The following is a 22,662-nucleotide window of genomic DNA, read 5'->3' as shown; positions in this document are numbered from 1 at the left end:
AATTTACATGTTAGTTTCACAGGTATAACAAAGAATTGACATGGTAATTTAACATCTATAAAGACTGAAATTAATAAAGTTTCTTAAAAATAACATGGGGGGTGGTCCTAAGATGGCAGAGGCACAGTACAGGGAGACCACTTTCTCCCTCACAAATTCATCGAAAGATCATTTGAATGCTGAGCAAACTCCAGAAAACAACTTCTGAATGCTGGCAGAGAACATCAGGCACCCAGAAAGTCAGCCCATTGTCTTCGAAAGGAGGTAGGACAAAATATAAAAGATAAAAAGAGAGACAAAAGAGGTAGGGATAGAGATCCATCCCAGGAAGGGAGTCTTAAAAGAGGAGAAGTTTCCAAACACCAGGAAACACTCTCACCGGCGGGTCTGTGGGGAGATTTGGAATGTCAGAGGGCAACGTAACCAGGAGGAAAAATAAGTAAATAAATAAATAAAACACACAGATTACGTGCCTAACGGCAACTCCCAGTGCTCGCATCCACCACCAGCAGGAGGGGCTGCATTGCTTATGTTGAGGACCAGGCCTGAGTGCCCTGAGGGCAATCTGAGGGAACTAACATGAGATAGCAACCTAAACTGTAGGACAGCCAGAGAGAGAGAAAGAGAACTATCCCGCAAAAAGCCCTAAACTAAGGCACTGCCAGGTCCGCTCACAGAACAAAGCACTGAGTGAATACCAGAGGAGAGCTAGCCCACTGCAGACCGGCTCATCCCTCGCCGGAGGCAGGGAGGCAGGAGGCGGGCAGCCAGAGCTGGAAAGGGCAAACTCGGCCCCAGAGAGGCATCCTTTACCAAACTGCAAGCACGCACCGTCACTAACCAAAACTTCTTGGGATTCTGAATGGTTGACATCCGCCGGGAGGGTCGCAGCCAGAGATCAGCTCCCCAGAAGAGACACACGGCACACCAGAGATGGCCACGCCCACTGCCACCCAGGAAACTCAGTGGCTGGGACCGGGGAGGTTGTAAGACGCACCCCCCACCTGGGGAGATGACGCTCACCAAGCACCTGGTCACCTGAGCTGCTCAGACCTGCGAGGGGCACAAAACACAGGCCCAACCGAGTCTGCACCTTTGTGGAGTACACGAGAACCTGAACCTGAGCGGCCTAGACCTGGGAAGTGCACACAATCCAGGGCCCGCCTCAGACAGTTCCCCGGCAGAGCAACCTAGAGCCTGAGAAGTGTAGACTGGGAAAGCGCACACGCCATGAGCGGGGGCAAACCCAGTGCGGCCTAGACACTGTGCGCACTCCCCACACACGCCGGTGATATTTGTTCGCAGGGTTCCTCTGTCCCCAAAGCAGAACTGAACAAGTGAGCCTAAATAAGTGACCACCTTCGCCCCTTGTGTCTGGGCATTAGATAATTGAAGAGACCTGCAAACAGAAAAAGCTAAAACAAACAGAGGGAACCGCTTTGGAAATGACAGGTGCAACAGATTAAAACCCTGAAGTTAGCAGCGACTATGTTGGAAGGGGCCAATAGACCTTGAGAGGTATAAGCTGGATCAAGGAACTATGTGAAACTGGACTGACCCCACACTGCCCGCAACAGCTCCAGAGAAATTCCTAGATCTATTTGTACTATTATCAGGTTTTAAATATTTTTTTTTATTTTTAAGTCCTCTATTACTCCTTTAATTTTCATTTTTACAACCTACTGTTACCTTGCCAAAAAAAAAAAGACCCTATTTGAAAAGCAAACTTCATATATATATATTTTATAATTTTCTGTGACTTTGCTTTCTTTTTTTAATATTGTGTTTTTGAGAGTCTAACCTCTACTCTAGATTTTTAATCTTTGCTTTTTGGCATTTGTTATCAATTTTGTACCTTTAAGAACTCAATCTTCAGTACCCATTTTCACTTGGGAGTGTGATTACTGGCTTGATTGCTCTCTCCCCCTTTTGACTCTCCTTTGTCTCCACCAGGTCACCCCTATCTCCGCCCTCTCCTTTCTCTTTTCTACCCAACTCTGTGAATCTCTGTGTGTGTTCTGGGCTGTGCAGAACACTTAGGGAACTGATTAGTGGCTGGATCTGTCTCTCTCCTTTTGATGCCCCCTTTTATCCTCCTGGCCACCTCTGTCTCCTTCCTCCCTCTTCTCTTCTCTGTGCAACTCCGTGAACCTCTCTGAGGGGTCCAGACTGTGGAGAGCACATAGGGAAGTGATTACTGGCTAGCTTGCTCTCTCCCCTTTTGATTCCCCCTCTTCTCCTCCTGGTCACTTCTATCTCCCTCCTCCCTCTTCTCTTCTCCATGGAACTCTGTGAACCTCTCTGGGGATCCCTCAGTGTGGAGAAACTTTTCGTCATTAACCTAGACATTTTATCATCAGTGCTGTATAGATGGAGAAGTCTTGAGGCTACTGTAAGAATAAGACTGAAAACCAGAGGCAGGAGGCTTAAGTCCAAAACCTGAGAACACCAGAGAACCCCTGACTCCTGGCAACATTAATCCAAAAGCCTCATCCAAAAGCCTCCATACCTACACTGAAACCAAGCACCACCCAAGAGCCAACAAGTTCCAGAGCCAAACACAGCACGCAAATTCTCCAGCAACACAGGAACATATCCCTGAGCTTCAATATACAGGCTGTCCAAAGGCACACCAAACGCATAGACATCTCAAAACTCACTACTGGACACTTCATTGCACTTCAGAGAGAAGAGATCCAGCTCCCCCCCACCCACCAGAACACTGACGCAAGCTTCCTGAACCAGGAAACCTTGACAAGCCACCTGTCCAACCCCACCCACAGTGAGGAACCTCCACAATAAAGAGGAACCACAAACTGCCAGAATACAGAAAGGCCACCCCAAACACAGCAATCTAAACAAGATGAAAAGGCAGAGAAATACTGAGCAGGTAAGGGAACAGGATAAATGCCCACCAAACCAAACAAAAGAGGAGGAGACAGGGAAGTACCTGAAAAAGAATTCCGAAGAATGATAGTGAAAATGATCCAAAATCTTGAAAACAAAACGGAGTTACAGATAAATAGCCTGGAGACAAGGATTGAGAAGATGCAAGAAATGTTTAACAAGAACCTAGAAGAAATACAAAAGAGTCAGTCAATAATGAATAATGCAATAAATGAGATCAAAAACACTCTGGAGGGAACCAACAGTAGAATAGCAGAGGCAGAAGATAGGGTAAGTGAGGTAGAAGATAGAATGGTAGAAATAAATGAGGCAGAGAGAAAAAAAAAATAACTGAAAGAAATGAGGACAACTTCAGGGACCTCTGGGACAATGTTAAACACTCCAACATTCGAATCATAGGAGTCCCAGAAGAAGAAGACAAAAAGAAAGACCATGAGAAAATACTTGAGGAGATAATAATTGAAAACTTCCCTAAAATGGGGAAGGAAATAGTCACCAAAGCCCAAGAGGCCCAGAGGGTCCCAAGCAGGATAAATCCAAGGCAAAACACCCCAAGATACAAATTAATCAAATTAACAAAGATCAAACACAAAGAACAAATATTGAAAGCAGCAAGGGAAAAACAACAAACAACACACAAAGCGATCCCCATAAGGATAACAGCTGATCTTTCAATAGGAACTCTTCAGGCCAGAAGGGAATGGCAGGACACACTTAAAGTGCTGAAAGAGAAAAACCTACAAGCCAGATTACTGTACCCAGCAAGGATCTCATTCAAATATGAAGGAGAAATCAAAAGCTTTACAGACAAGTAAAAGCTGAGAGAATTCAGCACCACCAAACCAGCTCTTCAACATATGCTAGAGGATCTTCTCTAGACAGGAAACACAGAAAGGGTGTATAAGCTCAAACCCAAAACAACAAAGTAAATGACAACAGGATCATACTTATCAATAATTACCTTAAATGTAAATGGGTTGAATGCCCCAACCAAAAGACAAAGACTGGCTGAATGGATACAAAAACAAGACCACTACATATGTTGTCTACAAAAGACCCACCACCTCAAAACAAGGGACACATACAGACTGAAAGTGATGGGCTGGAAAAAGATATTCCACGCAGATAGAGACCAAAAGAAAGCAGGAGTAGCAATACTCATATCAGATAAAATAGTCTTTAAAATAAAGGCTGTGAAAAGAGACAAAGGTGGACACTACATAATGATCAAAGGATCAATCCAGGAAGAAGACATAACAATTATAAATATATATGCACCCAACAGAGGAGCACCACAATATGTAAGGCAAATGCTAACAAGTATGAAAGGGGAAATTAACAATAACACAATAATAGTAGGAGACTTTAATACCTGCACTCACATCTATGGATATTTCAACTAAACAGAAAATTAACAAGGAAACACAAACTTTAAATGACACAATGGACCAGCTAGACCCAACTGATATCTATAGGACATTTCACCCCAAAACAATGAATTTCACCTTTCTCTCAAGTGCACATGGAACCTTCTCCAGGACAAATCACGTCCTGGGTCATAAATCTAGCCTTGGTAAATTTTAAAAGGCTGAAATCATTCCAAGCATCTTTTCTGACCACAATGCAGAAAGATTAGAGGTCCATTAAAGGAGAAAACCTACTAAAAATGCCAACGAATGGAGGCTGAACAACACGCTCCTGAAAAACCAATAAATCACAGAAGAAATCAAAAAAGAAATCAAAATATGCATAGACATGAATGAAAACAAAAACACAACAATCTAAACCTTATGGGACCCAGTAAAAGCAATGCTAAGGGGAAGGTTCATAGCAATACAGGCTTACCTCAAGAAACAAGAAAAAAGTCAAATAAATTACCTAACTCTACACCTAAAGCAACTAGAAAAGGAAGAAATGAAGAACCCATGGGTTAGTAGAAGGAAATAAATCTTAAAAATCGGGGCAGAAATAAATGCAAAAGAAACAAAAGAGACCATAGCAGAAATCAACAGAGCTAAAAGCCAGTTCTTTGAGAAGATTTAAAAAAAAAAAATTGACAAACCATTAGTCACAGTCCTCAAGAAACAAAGGGAGAAAAATCAAATCAACAAAATTAGAAATGAAAATGGAGAGATCACAAAAGACAACACAGAAATACAACGGATCATAGGAGGCGACGATCAGCAACTATATGCCAATAAAATGGACAACTTGGAAGAAATGAACAAATTCGTAGAAAAGTATCTTTCCCAAACTAAACCAGGAAGAAATAGAAAATCATACCAGACCCATCACGAGCACAGAAGTCGAAACTGTAATCAGAAGTCTTCCAGCAAACAAAAGCCCAGGACCAGATGACTTCACAGCTGAATTCTACCAAAAATTTAGAGAAGTGCTAACACCTATCCTACTCAAACTCTTCCAGAAAACTGCAGAAGAACGTAAACTTCCAAACTCATTCTGTGAGGCCACCATCACCCTCATACAAAAACCTGACAAAGATGCCACAGGAAAAGAAAACTACAGGCCAATATCATTGAGGAACGTAGATGCGAAAATCCTTAACAAAATTCTAGCAAACAGAATCCAACAACATATTAAAAAGATCATACATCATGGCCAAGTGGGCTTTAACCCAGGGATGCAAGGATTCTTCAATATCCACAAATCAACCAATGTAATACACTACATTAACAAATTGAAAGATAAAAACCATATGAATATCTCAATAGATGCAGAGAAAGACATTGACAAAATTCAACATCCATTTATGATTAAAAAAAAAAAAAAAACCTCCAGAAATCAGGAATAGAAGGAACATACCTCAACACAATAAAAATTATATATGACAAACCCATAGGAAACATCATCCTCAATGGTGAGAAATTGAAAGCATTTCGCCTAAAGTCAGGAACAAGACAAGGGTGCCCACTCTCACCACTACTATACAACATACTTTTGGAAGTGTTGGCCACAGCAATCAGAGCAGAAAAAGAAATAAAAGGAATTCAGATAGGAAAAGAGGAAGTAAAACTCTGTTTGCAGATGACATGATCTTCTACATAGAAAACCCTAAAGACTCTACCAGAAAATTCCTAGAGCTAACCAATGCATAAAGTAAAGTTGCAGGATATAAAATTAACACTCAGAAATCCCTTGCATTCCTATATACTAAGAATAAGGAAACAGAAAGAGAAATTAAGGAAACAATTCCATTCACCATTGCAACGAAAAGAATAAAATACTTAGGAATATACCTACCTAAAGAAACAAAAGACCTATATATAGAAAACAATAAAACACTGCTGAAAGAAATCAGAGAGGACACAAATAGATGGAGAAATATACCATGTTCATGGACTTAAAGAATCAATATAGTGAAAATGAGCACACTAGTCAAAGCAATCTATAGATTCAATGCAATCCCTATCAAGCTACCAACGGTATTTTTCACAGAACTAGAACAAACAATATCACGATTTGTATGCAAATACAAGAAACCTCAAATAGCCAAAGCAATCTTGAGAAAGAAGAATGGAACTGGAGGAGTCAACCTGCCTGACTTCAGGCTATACCACAAAGCTACAGTCATCAAGACAGTATGGTACTGGCACAGAGACAGAATAGATGAATGGAACAAAATAGAAAGCCCAGAGATAAACCCTTGTACCTATGGACACCTTATCGATGACAAAGGAGGCAAGAATATACAATGGAGAAAAGACAATCTCTTTAACAAGTGGTGCTGGGAAAACTGGTCAATCACTTGTAAAAGAATCAAACTACAACACTTTCTAACACCATACACATACATAAACATAAATAAACTCAAAACGGCTTTAAGATCTAAACGTTAAGACCAGAAACTATAAAACTCCTAGAGGAAAACATAGGCAAAACACTCTGACATAAATCATGGCAGGATCCTCTATGCCCCACCTCCCAGAGTAATGAAAATAAAGGCAAAAATAAACAAATGGACCTAATTAAACTTAAAAGCTTCTGCACAACAAAGGAAACTATACGCAAGGTGAAAAGACAGCCTTCAGAATGGGAGAAAATGAGAGCGAATGAAGCAACTGACAAAGAATTAATCTCAAAAATATACAAGCAGCTCTTGCAGCTCAATTCCAGAAAAATAAACGACCCAATCAGAAAATAGGCCAAAGAAATAAACAGACATTTCTCCAAAGAAGACATACAGATGGCTAACAAACACATGAAAAGATGCTCAACATCACTCATTATCAGAGAAACACAAATCAAAACCACAATGAGGTACCATCTTACTCCAGTCAGAATGGCTACAAACAGTAAATGCTGGAGGGAGTGTGGAGAAAAGGGAACTTTCTTACACTGTTGGTGGGAATGCAAACTAGTACGGCCACTATGGAGAACAGTGTGGAGATTCCTTAAAAATATGGAAATAGAACTGCCATATGACCCAGCAATCCCATTCCTGGGCATACACACCGAGGAAACCAGAAGTGAAAGAGACACGTGTACCCTAGTGTTCATCGCCGCATTGCTTACAATAGCCAGGACGTGGAAGCAACCTAGATGTTCATCAGCAGACGAATGGATAAGAAAGCTGTGGTATATATATACACAATGGAATATTACACAGCCATTAAAAAGAATGCATTTGAATCAGTTCTAATGCGGTGGATGAAACTGGAGCCTATTATACAGAGTGAAGTTAAGTCAGACAGAAAAAAACACCAACTCAGTAATATTAACACATACACAGGGAATTTAGAAAGATGGTAATGATGACCCTATATGTGAGACAGAAAAAAAGACACAGACGTATAGAACAGTCTTTTGGACTCTATGGGAGAAGGCGAGGGTGGGATGATTTGAGAGAACAGCACTGGAACATACATATTATCATATGTGAAACAGATTGCCAGTCCAGGTTGGATGCATGAGACAGGGTGCTCAGGGCTGGTACACTGGGATGACCCTGAGGGATGGGATGGGGAGGGAGTTGGGAGGGGGGGTTCAGGATGGGGAACACATTGTACATTCATGGCTGATTCATGTCAACGTATGGCAAAACCACTACAATATTATAAAGTAATTAGCCTCCAGTTAAAATAAAAGATAAATAAATAAAAATAGCAAGGAATGCACATGTTGCCAGAGATATTTTTAAAAGAAAATATATCCTCCATAGATAATTTTATAAACTCTGGTGGTATTTTTTCTTTCTTTATGATTTTATAATAACAAGTAGTCTAAATAAGAAAAAAGCATAAGTCGTGATTTCATTCACTTAATGTATGTAATTATTTGCTGACATTCAGAAAAAAGAAATCAGAATTTCTTTTTGCAGAGGAAAAAATACAGTTAGTTCTCCAGTTTTTCTTTCAGATTGTTGCAGCTGAAAATTTTCTCATTTAATGAAAAGAGATTAAGAATTTCATTTATAAAATTATAAATTATAATTTTAGTAAAAAGGATAGATAGAATGCTTATTTATTTCCTCTTTATTTTCAGAAAGATCTAAAATACCCACCAAGGTTATAGCAAACAGTTTAAGATAAATTAGGTGAGTACATTTAAGTATATAGTGTCAGACACGAATGAGCGACTGAACTGAACTGAAGTTAGAAACCACAAGAAACAGAAGGGCCAAAAATTCTTAATTCATAATACATCTCCTAAGGCCTAAAACAGGGCCCATCTTGAATTCTCATTAAACGAAAGCTCTGCTAGGTTAAATAGAAGACATTGCTTCATTAATTTCAAAGTGAGATTTTTTTTTCTTTAAAGAGAAATCACTTCAAATTTAAATGGACTTCCAGAGGGAACTATATTAAAAAAACATATATACATACACAAGTATAAACAAATCACGTTACTGTACACCCGAAACTTACACGGCATTTTAAACTGACTACACTTCAATCGAAGGAAAAAGCAAGAACCACCACCACCGTCGAAAACAACCACCAAAAACAATAAGGAACACATTTTCTTTCAGTTCTTCATAAAAATCAGCTATATGCCATTCAAAAGAGTCTGAGCATTGTTTTTTCATGACCTCACTTTCTCTTCTTAAGCTGAATTTGAAATAATGTCTCGCAGAATTATACCATAGAGTTCCTGGTCTGACTTACCCCCACTATTTCTGTTGTGTGTGTAAAATAATCTGTCTCATCTTCACCCTCATTCCATCTTATATTCATCTTGTCCTTCATAAAGGAATTCTTCCCCTTCATCCTCCTCCCCATCTTCATATTCATCTAATTGTTTTTCCTAAGTGCTTTGTAATTCAGTACTTTCATAATGGTATACTTAGTATGCCAATATTTAAAAACCTGAATCATGCACATGTATGGCTCTAATAAGAGCCATCACACCATTTTGTACCATGACTTTGAGGGCTTCTATTTCTGTGGTGGGATCCTTTTTGTCTTCATAAGGATCAGGGGAATGGTATGTGAACAAGTACAGGGAAAGAAGAGTTACAAACAGAACCACTTACCTTTGTAGGATCAAGGCCTGCTACAGACTTGAGAAGTTTGGGAACAGGCTCAGGTGATGGGAAGGCAGGCTGACAGATGCCCTCAAACCAGGGTGATGGTTTGGGAAATGTTTCAACCACATCTTCAATGTTACTATCAGAATTATTGTCCTCAGAGAAAGTGGTACTCTCTGGTCTCAAAATGCCACACTTTGCTTCTACTACAGTGAAAACAGGAAAGAGTACATGAGAACATGTGTCATTTCAAATCAGGGAATAACACCAGAAGGACAGTCTTCGAATAACTTACTGTTTCTGTTGGATTGCTGAGAAGTCTTCATGAGCTTTGTCAACTTTGGTTTCACGACATGCTGGAGAAGAAAATAAGAGCTTGAAGAATATAACAAGTATCAACCTGAATAAATTTATAACATCCTCCACTCCTCTATGATCTAACACAAAGAGCACAGGTTCTGGAGTCATTCAGATGTGGATTCAAATCCCAGTTCTGCCACTGACTGACCTGCTCATGGGGAGAGGATTATGACAGATGACATCAGAAGCCCCGGATGTTCCTCTCCTTACCCCTAATTGACAGCTATACAAATACGATGACACCCACTAGATTACTTTCTCTACCAAAATGTTCGAGAGTAATAATTTATCCCCAGGAGTTCAGAGCACTACTGAAAAACTAAGACATTTAAATTAATTGCTATATTTTGAAATCTGCTTCCATGATTAATATATACATGAATTATCACTTGGGAAGGGAAATATGAAAGCTTAGGTTTTAGAAGAACCTTATTTAGATGGGCTAGAACTGTAAACAGGAGAAGCTACTTCTATTCTGTTTGTCAAACAGCTAGAGATATAAAACAGGGGGAAAAAAATCAGCTGCTTCTATGAAACAGGGAAAAAGCAAGGTTAAACCCGTAGGGCAATGATCATGAATGAAAGCCACAAACACTCTAAATAGACAGCCATAAGCAAACATGTGCACAATAGGGGAAGAGAGAGATGGACTGAAAGAACAGACACTGAAGAAATTTGTTCTGTGAGGAAAAGTTAACAGTAAATATTTTAAAAAAGAAATTAAAAAGGTAGAGGAGAAAGAAGAAAGGAAAAGGTGAGACACTCTTAGTCAAGAACAAACTTCACGGGGGAAAAAAAAAGGTATAATAAGGTATGCGGAGAAACACATATATTTAGAATTTATATACAATAGATCAGTAATATATCAGTATTCTTAAGGATATACTATGAGCAAAGCCTCTTTTTCGTATGATTTTATTAATCTAATTATATGCATCTACACTGTTCTTCAAATTCTATGAAAATATCAACATCAGTTCAGGTCAGTTGCTCAGCTGTGTGCGACTCTTTGCGATCCCATGGACAGCAGCACACCAGGCTTCCCTGTCCATCACCATATTCCCAGAGGTTTTACAAACTCATGTCCATTGAGTCGGTGCTGCCATCCAACCGGCTCATCCTCTGCCGTCCCCTTCTCCTCCCGCCTTCAAACTTTCCCAGAATTGGTATTTTCCAATGAGTCGGTTCTTCACATTGGATGGCCAAAGTATTGGAGTTTCAGCTTTCTGAATGTTGAGCTGTAAGTCAACTTTTTCACTCTCCTCTTTCACTTTCATCAAGAGGCTCTTTAGTTCTTTAATTTCTGCCACCATGGTGGTGTCATCTGTGTATCTGAGGTTATTGATATTTCTTTTGGTTATCTTGATTCCAGCTTGTGCTTCATCCAGCCCAGCATTTCGTATGATGTACTCGGCATGTAAGTTAAATAAGCAGGGTGGCAATTTACATCCTTGATGTACTCCTTTCCCGATTTGGAACCAGTCTATAGCTCCATATCCAGTTCTAACTGTTGCTTCTTGTCCTGTATAAAGATTTCTTAGGAGGCAGGTCAGCTGGTCTGGTATTCCCATGACTTGAAGAAGTTTCTACACTTTGTTGTGATCCACAGAGTCAAATGGTTTGGCACACTCAATAAAGGATAAGTAGATGCATTTCTGGAACTCACTTGCTTTTTTTATGATCCAGAGGATGTTGACAATTTGATCTCCGGATCCTCTGCCTTTTCTAAATCCAGCTTGAAGATATGAAGTTCATGGTTCATGTAATCTTGAAGCCTGGCTTGGAGAATTTTGAGCATTACTTTCCTAGTGTGTGAGATGAGTGCAACTATGTGGTAGTTTGAACATTCTTTGGCATTGCCTTCCTTTGGGACTGGAAGGAAAACTGAACACTTCCAGTCTCGTGGCCACTGCTGAATTTTCAGATTTGCTGGCATATTGAGTAGAGCACTTTCACAGCATCATCTTTTAGGATTTCAAAGAGCTCAACTGCAATTCCATCACCTCCACTAGCTTTGTTTGCAGTGATGCTTCGTAAGGCCCACTTGACTTCGCATTCCAGAATGTTTGGCTCTAGGTGAGTGATCACACCATCCTGGTTATCTGGGTCATGAAGACCTTTTTTGTAGAGTTCTGTGTACTCTTATACACCTCATCTTAATGTATTCCGCTTCTGTTAGGTCCATACCATTTCGTCCTTTATGGTGCCCATCTTTGCATGAAACGTTCCCATGGTATCTCTAATTTTCTTGAAGAGATCTCTAGCCTTTCCCATTCCATTGTTTCCTCTATTTCTTTGCATTCATCCCTGAGAGAGGCTTTCTTATCTCTCCTTGCTATTCTTTGGAACTCTGCATTCAAATGGGTATATCTTTCCTTTTCTCCTTTGCCTTTGGCTTCTCTTCTATTCTCAGTTATCTGGAAGGCCTCCTCAGACAACCATTTTGCCATTTTGCATTTCTTTCTCTCCAGGATGGTCTTGATCACTGCTTCCTGTACAATGTCATGAATCTCCATCCATAGTTCTTCAGGCACTCTGTTTATCAGATTTGATCTCTTGAATCTATTTGCCACTTGCAGTGTCTAATCATAAGAGTAAATACTACATGAAACTAAATTCAGAGCATGAAAACAAATTTCACAACAGAACACTTTACCTTGGTTTTAAAATCTAAGACTTCATTGTTTGATGGAGGCCCTAAATCAACGCCAGGTTCGTTGGGAAACCTTTAAAGCAGAAACATACAATAAAAATGAGTGAGCTCATTACTTGAACAAAAGAAAAAAAAAAAAAAGTGAAAGTCTCTCTATATATTAAATAAACTTTCTTGACATGAATTAAATTTGGCCTGTTTTAAAACAGCTTTTTTTTTTTTAATTTTTAAAAAATTTTTTGATGTGGACCACTTTTAAAGTCTTTACTGAATTAGTGCCAGTGGTGCTTCTATTTTATGTTTTGGCTGTCTGACCCCAAGGCATGTGAGATCTTTAGCTTCCCTGACTGAGTATCGAACCCACACTGCCTACACTGGAAGATGTCCTCGTAACCATCTTAACCATTGCACCCCCAGGGAAGTCTCCAAAAAAGTTTTTCATTACCTATTTCTGCTTCCTTGTCTCCCATTCTATGAAATATCTAGTTAACACTCATTCTTAGTTTCCATAACAGAGAGTGACAGCCAATATATCGGCAGAGCCTAAAAATAATTTGTTTTCACCAAAAGTTCTAACAGCTGAACGGAAAATCCAATTGATGGACTGAAATAACTCTTGCTTGCCCAAACTGGAATAAACCTGATGACTTAAAACAAAGCGGAAGAATAGGCTTTGCCTTCTCCATTGTCTGTTCAAGGCTCAGAGACGAATCTGAGTTGGTCCAAAACGGGAGTCTTGGTCCATCAGCAGGGATACCACTTATTGAGATGGCACCACTTCTCTCCTTTACTCGAAGAGGGAGTACGGGGAGTTTCCCCACAATGTCGAAACTTAAAATGTACACAAGTCAAAGGACTAATTCATATCTTTAACTTATATGCTACACGGGTACTTCTCAGTCTCTGCCGAGGGCCATGGGAGTGGACGTGGGAGCCAGGAAGGCCAGCTGTCAAGTCACAGGTCAACTCATTTTAACCAGGGTCAATTCATTAACCTCCTGAAACCACAGTTGCCTAATTAAGTACAAGTAGGACACGGCTACTTTACAAAGCTGCTGTGGTGACTCTATGAGGTCACAAATGTTAAGCACGTAATGCAGTGTCTAACCCAGAGTAGAACACTCAACAAACATTAGTTTCTCTTATTCCATGTTCCCTTAGTTAAACATATAATTTAAAACATCCATAAAATCTTACCTCCTTGAAGAGTCCTCTTCAGAACTCTCATCCGCTATTAAAGAAAAATCAAGACACATTTTAAATCAACAGAAGAAAAATACAGAATATTAAAACCTCAAGACTGATGCTTTGTTTAAAAGTGTTCCTTTCAAACCACACCCGGAGGCCACACTAGAGGAAGCGAACAGTGGTTGTACTATTCCCCCATCCAAGTACTAACCAGGCCCGACCCTGCTTAGCTTCCGAGATCAGACAAGATGGTTGTACTATTCTCATAGGCTCACCTAAGAATGCCTAAGAACCACTCCTCCCCTTTATAGTCATCAAATGCAAAACAAAAAAACAAAGAAAGAACTGCTGTTTACAATGACCATAATCCTAACCAAACTCCAGGAGACTGACAGACAATGATACTATACCAGTAACAGAATCAGTACTATAAGCTGACAATAGCACACGTAAATAGCACAGTATTTCTGGACTTCCATTGCCTGGAGCACTGAACAGAGACTAGAGGTGTCTTGCTGGGACATGACAACTCCTCTGGCTCTTCAGTTAAGAATGAAAACACCCTATCACAGGGAAGCTTGGTCCACAGGCACTGAACTTCAGAGTGTGGTAAAGCATAGGAAACAAAGTCGTCTCTTCCTGGCCCTCTTTCCAAAGGCAAAAGAAGTATGAAAGAAGTACTCATTCCAGGCTTAGAAAGGATTATCTCTTGAAAGGGAGGTGGGGGAGGGCAAACGGGTAAAGGGCATCAACTTGGTGCTGAGAGTGGAGACTATTCTTGTAGACTTGTAGTGGTGAGACTGCAGTAGGTTACACAGAAGTTGAAGTTTTTAAAAAATTTCCATATATATATACACATACACAGACACAGACACACACACACACACACACACAGACACTAACATGTCTAAAAAGAATCTCTTGAGACTGTCTCCTTCTATTGCTCAAGAGTATCTGGACCACATAGAGCAGGATGGTCCAAAGAGTGCTGTGTACTAGTGAGGGCTATCATTATATCAATCCGTCCCATTATATGGCAAATGTTTATAGAAATCATGCTTTTTCAGCTTGGAAGGCATACATCATCACATCCTAAGCTGACGAACAAGGGGAGGGAGGGAAGAATGGAGGGAGCCACGGACTCTGGTTCTGCTAAACAACATTTCCCAGGGGTCGTCATGATCTGATGCTGGAGGGATGACTCACATGCAGTGACTCCACGGGGAAAGGAGCACTGCAAGCTTGAGTCTGGAGAGCAGGGGCAGTGAATTTTAACTGTTTTCACTCTGTGACATCAGAACAATGCTTAGGACACAAAAGACACTTGAAAGTTATCTGTTTAGTGAAAAAATGAGCAAATAAAAAGCATGTTTTCTTCGAAAATTTTGTTTAGAAAAATACAGAAATTAACCAGAGAAAACTCTATGCTATTCTGAGCGTACTGAAGACCAAGACACTCTCATCTCTGTATCTCCTCTGAATAATGTACTAAACCAACCTACAGTTCTTTGATAGATGTTTTTGTTGTTCGGTCACCAAGTCCTGTCTGACCCTTGTGGCCCCATGGACTACAGCTCACCAGGCCCTTCTGTCCATGGAATTTCCCAGGCAAGCATACTGGAGTGCGTTGCCGTTTCCTTCTCCAGGGGATCTTCCTGACACAGGGATCAAACCATATCTCCTGCATTGGCAGGTGGATTCTTTACTACTGAGCCACCTGGGAAGCCCCCTTTGATTAGACAGAGGTCTACTCAGTCAAAGGTATCCTCGGATACCCTGTACAATGTGCTAGATGCCACATGCAGTGGACCTAATGTTGTTTTTGTTAATGCAAAGTGTTTTTGTGCTTTTATTAGACCCTGCAGAGTCCCAAGTCCATCTATTTGGGGATCTATTATGATAATTTTTTAACTGATGGCAAGAAAGCATCTTGTTCTTGCAAAACTATACTGTCATGACAATTGGCCAACACACAAAAGAAAACATCTGGTCCTAATGAAGTCAATCTATCTCACTCTCTTTGGATCTGTAAGGAATGAAGTCGGTAAGCTACACCTGCTTGGTACAAAAATAGGCAAAATAACTGGTTCTCAACCAGGCATTGCTTTTCTGCCTTCGGTACTATTGGTAAGTATTTTTCAGAAATAATCTCTCACTACTATGCTGCACACTGGCTCAGCTTTGCAGTTCTTATTGTTTATCATTTCTTATCCTACCAGGAAGGGATTATTCAGGTTCCCAGTTTTAATGATGGTGACTATTTTACTGAGACTAATCACTACACAGTAACTACTAACTATTCATTCACTAAAAGCAAACCATTTCTATAAATGAAAGTTCACTTTCATAAGAAGTCCAATCTGCTATAATATGACTATAGATGAAATATACATCATACTCACTTAATTTTTTTTTTCTGATTTACACAAAGATCTAATATAGGACTTTAGGGGCCATATTAAATAGATGGATTTCTTTTCAGACAATACTGTCTTTGATGTTAAATCACCTACAATTAACTTCTTAATCACTTCTGAATACTAGAGTATTAAGAAAGTAATTTAAAAAATAAAATACACATACAATTTATGCTAATTTTTCATAGTTCTTTCATTATTGAAACTTCTTCACTCCTACTTTATCTATGGTAGAATCACCAAAAGTAATTTGGTATCAGATGACGTACCTGGGTTGCTCTTTTCAGGAGAAGTTTTAGGTGTCTTTTCTTTATATTCAGAAATCAGTTGGCGAAAGCTATGTATTAAAAATGTGCTAAGTAATATTTTAACACTGATATGAAAAACAACTACCAAATTCTTGGATCATTTCAGACTATGTCACAGATAACATCAAAACTTCAATTGTCCCATACATTTCAAGTTTCTAAGTTCTATACGCTTTTATTTAGCATGTAGTAAAGGAGAAAGTAAAGGTATATTGTCACCCTGCTTATTTCACCTCTATGCAGAGTACATCATGAGAAATGCTGGGCTGGATGAAGCACAAGCTGGAATCAAGACTGCCGAGAGAAATATCAATAACCTCAGATATGCAGATGACACCAGCCTTATGGCAGAAAGTGAAGAAGTACTAAAGAGCCTCTTGAGGAAAGTGAGAGAGGAGAGTGAAAAAGTTGCCTTAAAACTCAACATTCAGAAAACTAAGATCATGGCATCCGGTCACATGACTTCATGGCAAATAGATGGGAAAACAGTGGAAAAAGTGGCTGACTTTGTTTTCTTGGGGGCTCCAAAATCACTGCAGATGGTGACTGCAGCCATGAAATTAAAAGATGCTTACTCCTTGGAAGGAAAGTTATGACCAACCTAGACAGTATATTAAAAAGCAGAGACATTACTTTGCCAACAAAGGTCTGTCTAGTCAAGGCTACCGCTTTTCCAGTGGTCATGTATGGATGTGAGAGTTCGACTGTAAAGAACAGCATCGAAACATGTATATTATCAAGTGTGAAACAGATCGCCAGTCCAGGTTGGATGCATGAGACAAGTGCTCGGGGCTGGTACACTGGGATGACCCAGAGGGATGGGATGGGGAGGGAGGTGGGAGGGGGGTTCAGGATGGGGAACACGTGTAAATCCATGGCTGATTCATGTCAATGTATGGCAGAAACCACTACAATATTTTAAAGTAATTAGCCTCCAACGAATAAAAATAAATGAAAAAAGAAAGAACGAAAGAAAGCTGAGCACCGAAGAATTGATGCTTTTGAACCATGGTGTTGGAGAAGACTCTTGAGAGTCCCTTGGACTGCAAGGAGATCCAACCAGTGCATCCTAGAGGAAATCAGTCCAGGGTGTTCATCGGAAGGACTGATGTTGAAGCTGAAACCCCAATATTTTGGCCACCTGATGCGAAGAGCTGACTCATCTGATAAGACCCTGATGTTGGGAAAGACTGAAGGCAGGAGGAGAACGGGATGACAGAGGATGAGATGGCTGGATGGCATACCGATTCAATGGACATGAGTTTGGGTAAACTCTGGGAAGTTGATGATGGACAGGGAGACCTGGTGTGCTGTGGTTCATGGGGTCCCAAACAGTCAGACACAACTGAGTGACTGAACTGAACTGAAAGGAGAAAGAAAAGGAAGATGAAGCAGTCATGAACTCGGGGTATGTAGAGCTCCAATAATTAACTAGATTTAGCTTGGCATACAGAAAATCTCTCGAGCTTGCAAATCCTAGCTCTATAACCAACTGCTCTTTGTTCCTGGAGGAGTTGCTTCTCTTCAGTTCAAAGTCTTCCTCTACACAACTTGGATCTTACTGCCTGATTTCACAAGAGGACCGAGAGGATTTAATGAGAAAATAGACCCCCAAAATGCAGGTAGAAACAGTCAAAGAATGGAATAATTTGTGCTTGAACTACTTTGGAATTCCAAGTAAAACCCAATGTGTGTTTCTTCATACATTTAACATTCAAGTGCTGCATGAAACTGTTATGAATTCTGGTGATTAGCTGTTCTTCGTGATCTATAATTTAGGGAATCTCAGCTCTTATATAATGTGTACCTAAATTTATTTATAACATATGAACTCACTACATGAGAGAACATAATGATCCCCCATTATTACTGCAACTAATTACACCAAGAACAGAAAACTAATCACAATCAAGACCTGGCCTGGACCGCTACTCTTCCTCCTCTACCTACTCAAACTCTGAGCCAGCAGATCTTTCCGACAATGATGTTTAATCTCCATGTTCCTCTCCAATTCACTTGGAAGACATATCCCTACTCTTACAGTGGATACTGGCAAGTTCTAGACAGGGCTTACCTCTCTGAATTCTTACTTGAGATTCTTACTTAATTGAACTATCTTACTTGAGATTTAGGGATTTCTGCTGAATGAGTTCCTTATGGGGCAGATTCTGAAAACATTTAAGGCAGAGGCAGATAGGAATCCATTGGAAGATTTTCTTTATTATAGGAAACAGATCCCATATGGGGCCAAGCATAATTAGGGAATCTCGGGCAAGCTGGCACCCAGTACTCTGGGAAGGATGACAGGGAACCTGAGGAAAGGTGCCCCCACACCTTCAAGACAGAAAGCTGCCTTGAGATTCAAGGCTAGATACAAAGGAAATAGGGAAGTCTGCTCAATCCCTGCAGGAGCACTTGACCCTCGCTGACAGCCTAAAATGGTCCCCACTGACATCTGCTAACAGAAAAGATAAATAAGAGCCTCAACAGCACCTCATCATGAAGATCTAGGCTTACACGTGGGCTCCACATAAGGTCTCTGAGTGAGGGGGAAGCTAGGAGGCCCAGCTGCCCGAACTGGGTGCTGGTGCTTTGTTTGCAACTGTGACTGAGCGACAAGCTTACGTATGAGAACAAAGGTGCTCTCACTCTGAAGTCGACGTGTGCGTCACCTCAGAGGCTGGGGACCTGGACCCACGGGGGCGGCCTGGGAGCAAAGGTCAATCGTGAGCCCACTGCACGATGAGTTTCTTTGTTTTTCCTTTTAAAATGTTTTATTATAGGTCCTTATAGAGCCACATCCAGACTCCAGATCCAGCTGCCAAGCAGACCCCGTCAAGCCCAGCTGGGGCAGCAGTGCTGCAGCAGCAGAATCAAGGCAAGCAACAGGGTGATGGGAAAGCACTCTTTCCTCCCCTCCAAGTGACTTGTGGAAGAGGACTGTCTCGTTCATCTTAGGGAATCCGCCGGGTTCTTGGAAAATTCAAGGGGAAGCATATAGAGAGGCAAGTCCTCGAGGGAAAACACAGGATTTGCCGCTGAACCAAATATATCAAGACCCAAAGAACTAGTTAGAAATATCACAACTGTGACACTGTTCATGCCCCATACCGAGAGGTCACACTTGGAATGAAATGGCTAATGTCAAGCTTTCTAAGGATCAAGGTCGATATGTCCTGAGATAAAGCACCCCAAACCCACAGCCAAGAGAAACTAACTGGCCTTTGCTTGGCTTTCAGCTCTTGAGGGGGAACATTTCACCACCATTCTACAAACTGCCTACAGCAAACTGCAACTCTCACTGGTCACGTAACAAGTAACAGTGAAAATTATATTTGGCTGTAGTTTAGTGAGAACTGGCATTTTAATGTGAACACTTACATATTAAAACTACTAACAGCAGCATATTCTTCTGCGGTCCATCCACAAACATCTTGAGATAAGATGTCAACCCCTTGCTGAAGAAGAAGTCTGACTATTTCTGGTGATTCATGCTTGATAGCAAGCATGAGGGCTGTTCTAAAACAACAGAGAGATGACTTCAGCCTCAGGAAGTTGAGTCAATTTACTTAAACAGTGAATCTGATATGCTTTACCAAGTGAACGCCTTGCCCTTCCATGAAGAATTGACCATTTACAGGCTCAAGGATTAATCTTTGTAAATCACCTCCAAGGCTAAAATGAAGGGACGGAAAAGAAGCCTCCTGTCCCATTGGGATGCCAGGTAGCAGCACTTACTATTTCAAAAGTCCCTGATGGGGACTTCCCCGGTGGGCCAGGGAAAAGACTCCAGGCTCCCAATGCAGGGGGCCCAGGTTCCATCCCTGGTCAGGGAACTTGATCCCATGTGCTGCAACTAAGAGTTCCCACAACTAGGACCCCACACAGCCAAATAAATAAATAAATAAATGTATTTTTAGAATACTAATAAAGTCCTTAGTGGACAAGAAACGATGCTGAGGTCACTTATCTGAGGCAGGTAAGTGAACTATTTAAGGGATGAATTCCCCATTTTCTCCTTAGTCTGATATATTTGGCTTCAAAGTCAGCTAGAGGTTGGATTAAGAAAAGGCTACTTGCAGGTTTAAATCAAAAATATTGATAATAATGGGAATAAAAGTAGTCATGGTGGCAGTTAATGATGTGGACAAGCATGTGCTAGGCACTGAAAATGAAATACTATATATGAAATCTTTCTCACACACAGGCACATTTGAAAGATGCCCTACTATTTGTCTTGTGTATCAGGAAACTTATTTGCTGATGACAAGTAACCCTAATCAGTAGGAAACCTAGGAATTGAACCTAGTCTGAATCTAAAGCTCATCATTTTCATCTGTATCATCCACCTCTGACTTGGCTTTGTTAAAGGAACTGTTTATCCAATCAAATCTATCTTCCTTCCTTCTACCTGCATTAAAAATGAAAATATCAAAATGTACTAAAATGAGAAACGATAAAAATTCATGAGCCCACAGGATCTGGTGACAGTGAGTAATAATCACCTTTTTGTGGCTGTTGTTATTTAGTTGCTATGTTGTATCTGACTCTTTTGCAACCTAATAACATCAGCGTTCTTCAAAGAAAGTAATTTAAAGCAGTGAGTTATCCAAAAGACGAAATCGAGTCTTTTAGGTTTACTATCCATCTTTTAAAAGTATATACATACAAAGTAGAGGTTAAAGAATTTAAAGAATTAAGAAACTCGATACTGTCATGAGTTAAACTAAAAACCAGAATCCATATTAAATAAAGTCAATAAAACTAATTTGAAATCCCTCAGCTATTCCAAGATCGACAAAACAAACAAAAAACAGGTTGCATATGACATCAGTCAATATTATAAAGGAATATGAATCCTGCTATATATTCCCGCTATATAGTGTTCATGATTCCCAGTGAGAATAATTGATTTTCTACCTATGTGATGATGTGTTGATCACAAATGAATCCTCTTATTCATTTAATCTTGATATTACCATCCTAGAACAGCACTGAGGGTTTTAAAAAGAAAAAGAACAATGGTACCGTTTCATCTTGTCAACCGCACGTACACTTGCTTCTTTGTCTATTAAAAACTCCACCATTTCTCCTCTCCTTTCACGTACAGCAAGTAACACTGGTGTGAGGCCATCCTGTAAAACAGGGAAAACCATTTCTAATGTACACAGTTAACCTATTTCTAAGCTGACATTAAAATCGTGCAATAGATTCTCGCAACTTAAAAATACAATGCAGAAAGTAAATGAAAAAGTGGCCCTCCTCCTCATCGCCCTGTGCACCTTCTTCCTCTTTAACATGCTCCTCCTCTGGGCCTTCCCTGGTGGTCCAGTGGCTAAGAGTCAAGCTCCCAATGCAGGGGGTGCCGGTATCATTTAGCTACTGTATCAACTGCGCATTTTAGGAACAATGCTGAGGCAGAAAAATCTAATACTATCTGTAGCATGCATAACCCATCCAAGGATGACCATGAGTAAACTCAAAAGGTTTTCAGACTTGCCAATGGGAATACTATTCTCTACATGAACATGCAAAGAGAGAAACTTTTTTTTTTTTTCTTTCAAAAAATCAACTGTGGGAACCCTGTTTTACTGCTTTCTCAGAAATGTCTCCTGGAATTGAATCTTACTCATTCTCTCTTCCTTGCTTATGACTCTTTCCACTGCCGTTCCTTAAGTCAGACGTTCTGGCCCACAGGTCAGCATTAGCTAGATGCTAACTCCATGCAGAATGAGCGCCCTCCCCACCTTATCTTCAAAGACCCTTCTTGATGACTCTCATGTGATTACCTCCAGACCACCAGGAGGAAGCTTCCAATATCCCAGAGTTCTGGTGTCTCTCTCGCTGTCCTGCTCTTAGCTAAAGACTGCAGCATAAAACTACCAATAACCACACGCCCAGCATTTCCTGCAGGAGCTGCTCCTCCACGAGCTCTCCCTGCGCTGTCTCTTATAACCCTGTGTGTTTGTGAGAGTCATTCAGTGTGAAACCACCACAATGAACTTAAAATTTCTAACTGGAGAGTTTCAATCTCGTTCCTAATAGATTTTTGAAAATATGAAATCAGTTAGAGATTAGACTGTCTTTAAAACCTTCAAAGATTTATCAAAATAAACTATCAATCAAAAGTTGGAAACTCAAGTGCTTATGGATGGAAAGCTGATGACCTGAGTAAGTGAAAAAGGCAGGTGAGACCGGTAACCCCCAAACACACGTCCCATACAGAAGTGCTGTCCTCTGCACGCAGACCAAACAGTAGGATGGGCTCGCTCAAGGGGGCCCAGATTTGGTCCTTGGAGAAGCCTGAACTTCTGCACGAGCCTCGTCAATTTGAAATGTTGA

The 22,662-nt window shown here is 40.4% G+C and overlaps 1 protein-coding gene across 1 annotated transcript in view; it reads right to left on the bottom strand.

Moving 5' to 3' along the window:
* The window catches only part of LOC136158991 (POTE ankyrin domain family member A-like), a 58,415-nt gene that overhangs the window by 13,416 nt on the left and 22,337 nt on the right, over window positions 1-22,662 (bottom strand). The window contains exons 6-12 of the mRNA XM_065920829.1: window positions 21,349-21,455; window positions 19,702-19,839; window positions 16,282-16,349; window positions 13,605-13,638; window positions 12,411-12,480; window positions 9,690-9,750; window positions 9,401-9,600 (exon numbers count right to left, since the gene is read on the bottom strand). Of these exons, the coding sequence (XP_065776901.1) occupies window positions 9,401-9,600; window positions 9,690-9,750; window positions 12,411-12,480; window positions 13,605-13,638; window positions 16,282-16,349; window positions 19,702-19,839; window positions 21,349-21,455 (678 nt within the window). The remainder of the gene's footprint in view (window positions 1-9,400; window positions 9,601-9,689; window positions 9,751-12,410; window positions 12,481-13,604; window positions 13,639-16,281; window positions 16,350-19,701; window positions 19,840-21,348; window positions 21,456-22,662) is intronic.

Source organism: Muntiacus reevesi, chromosome 2 (genome assembly GCF_963930625.1).
Source record: "Muntiacus reevesi chromosome 2, mMunRee1.1, whole genome shotgun sequence".
In the NCBI taxonomy this organism is placed as follows: domain Eukaryota; kingdom Metazoa; phylum Chordata; class Mammalia; order Artiodactyla; family Cervidae; genus Muntiacus; species Muntiacus reevesi.
This window is presented reverse-complemented; position numbering and strand designations above follow the sequence as displayed.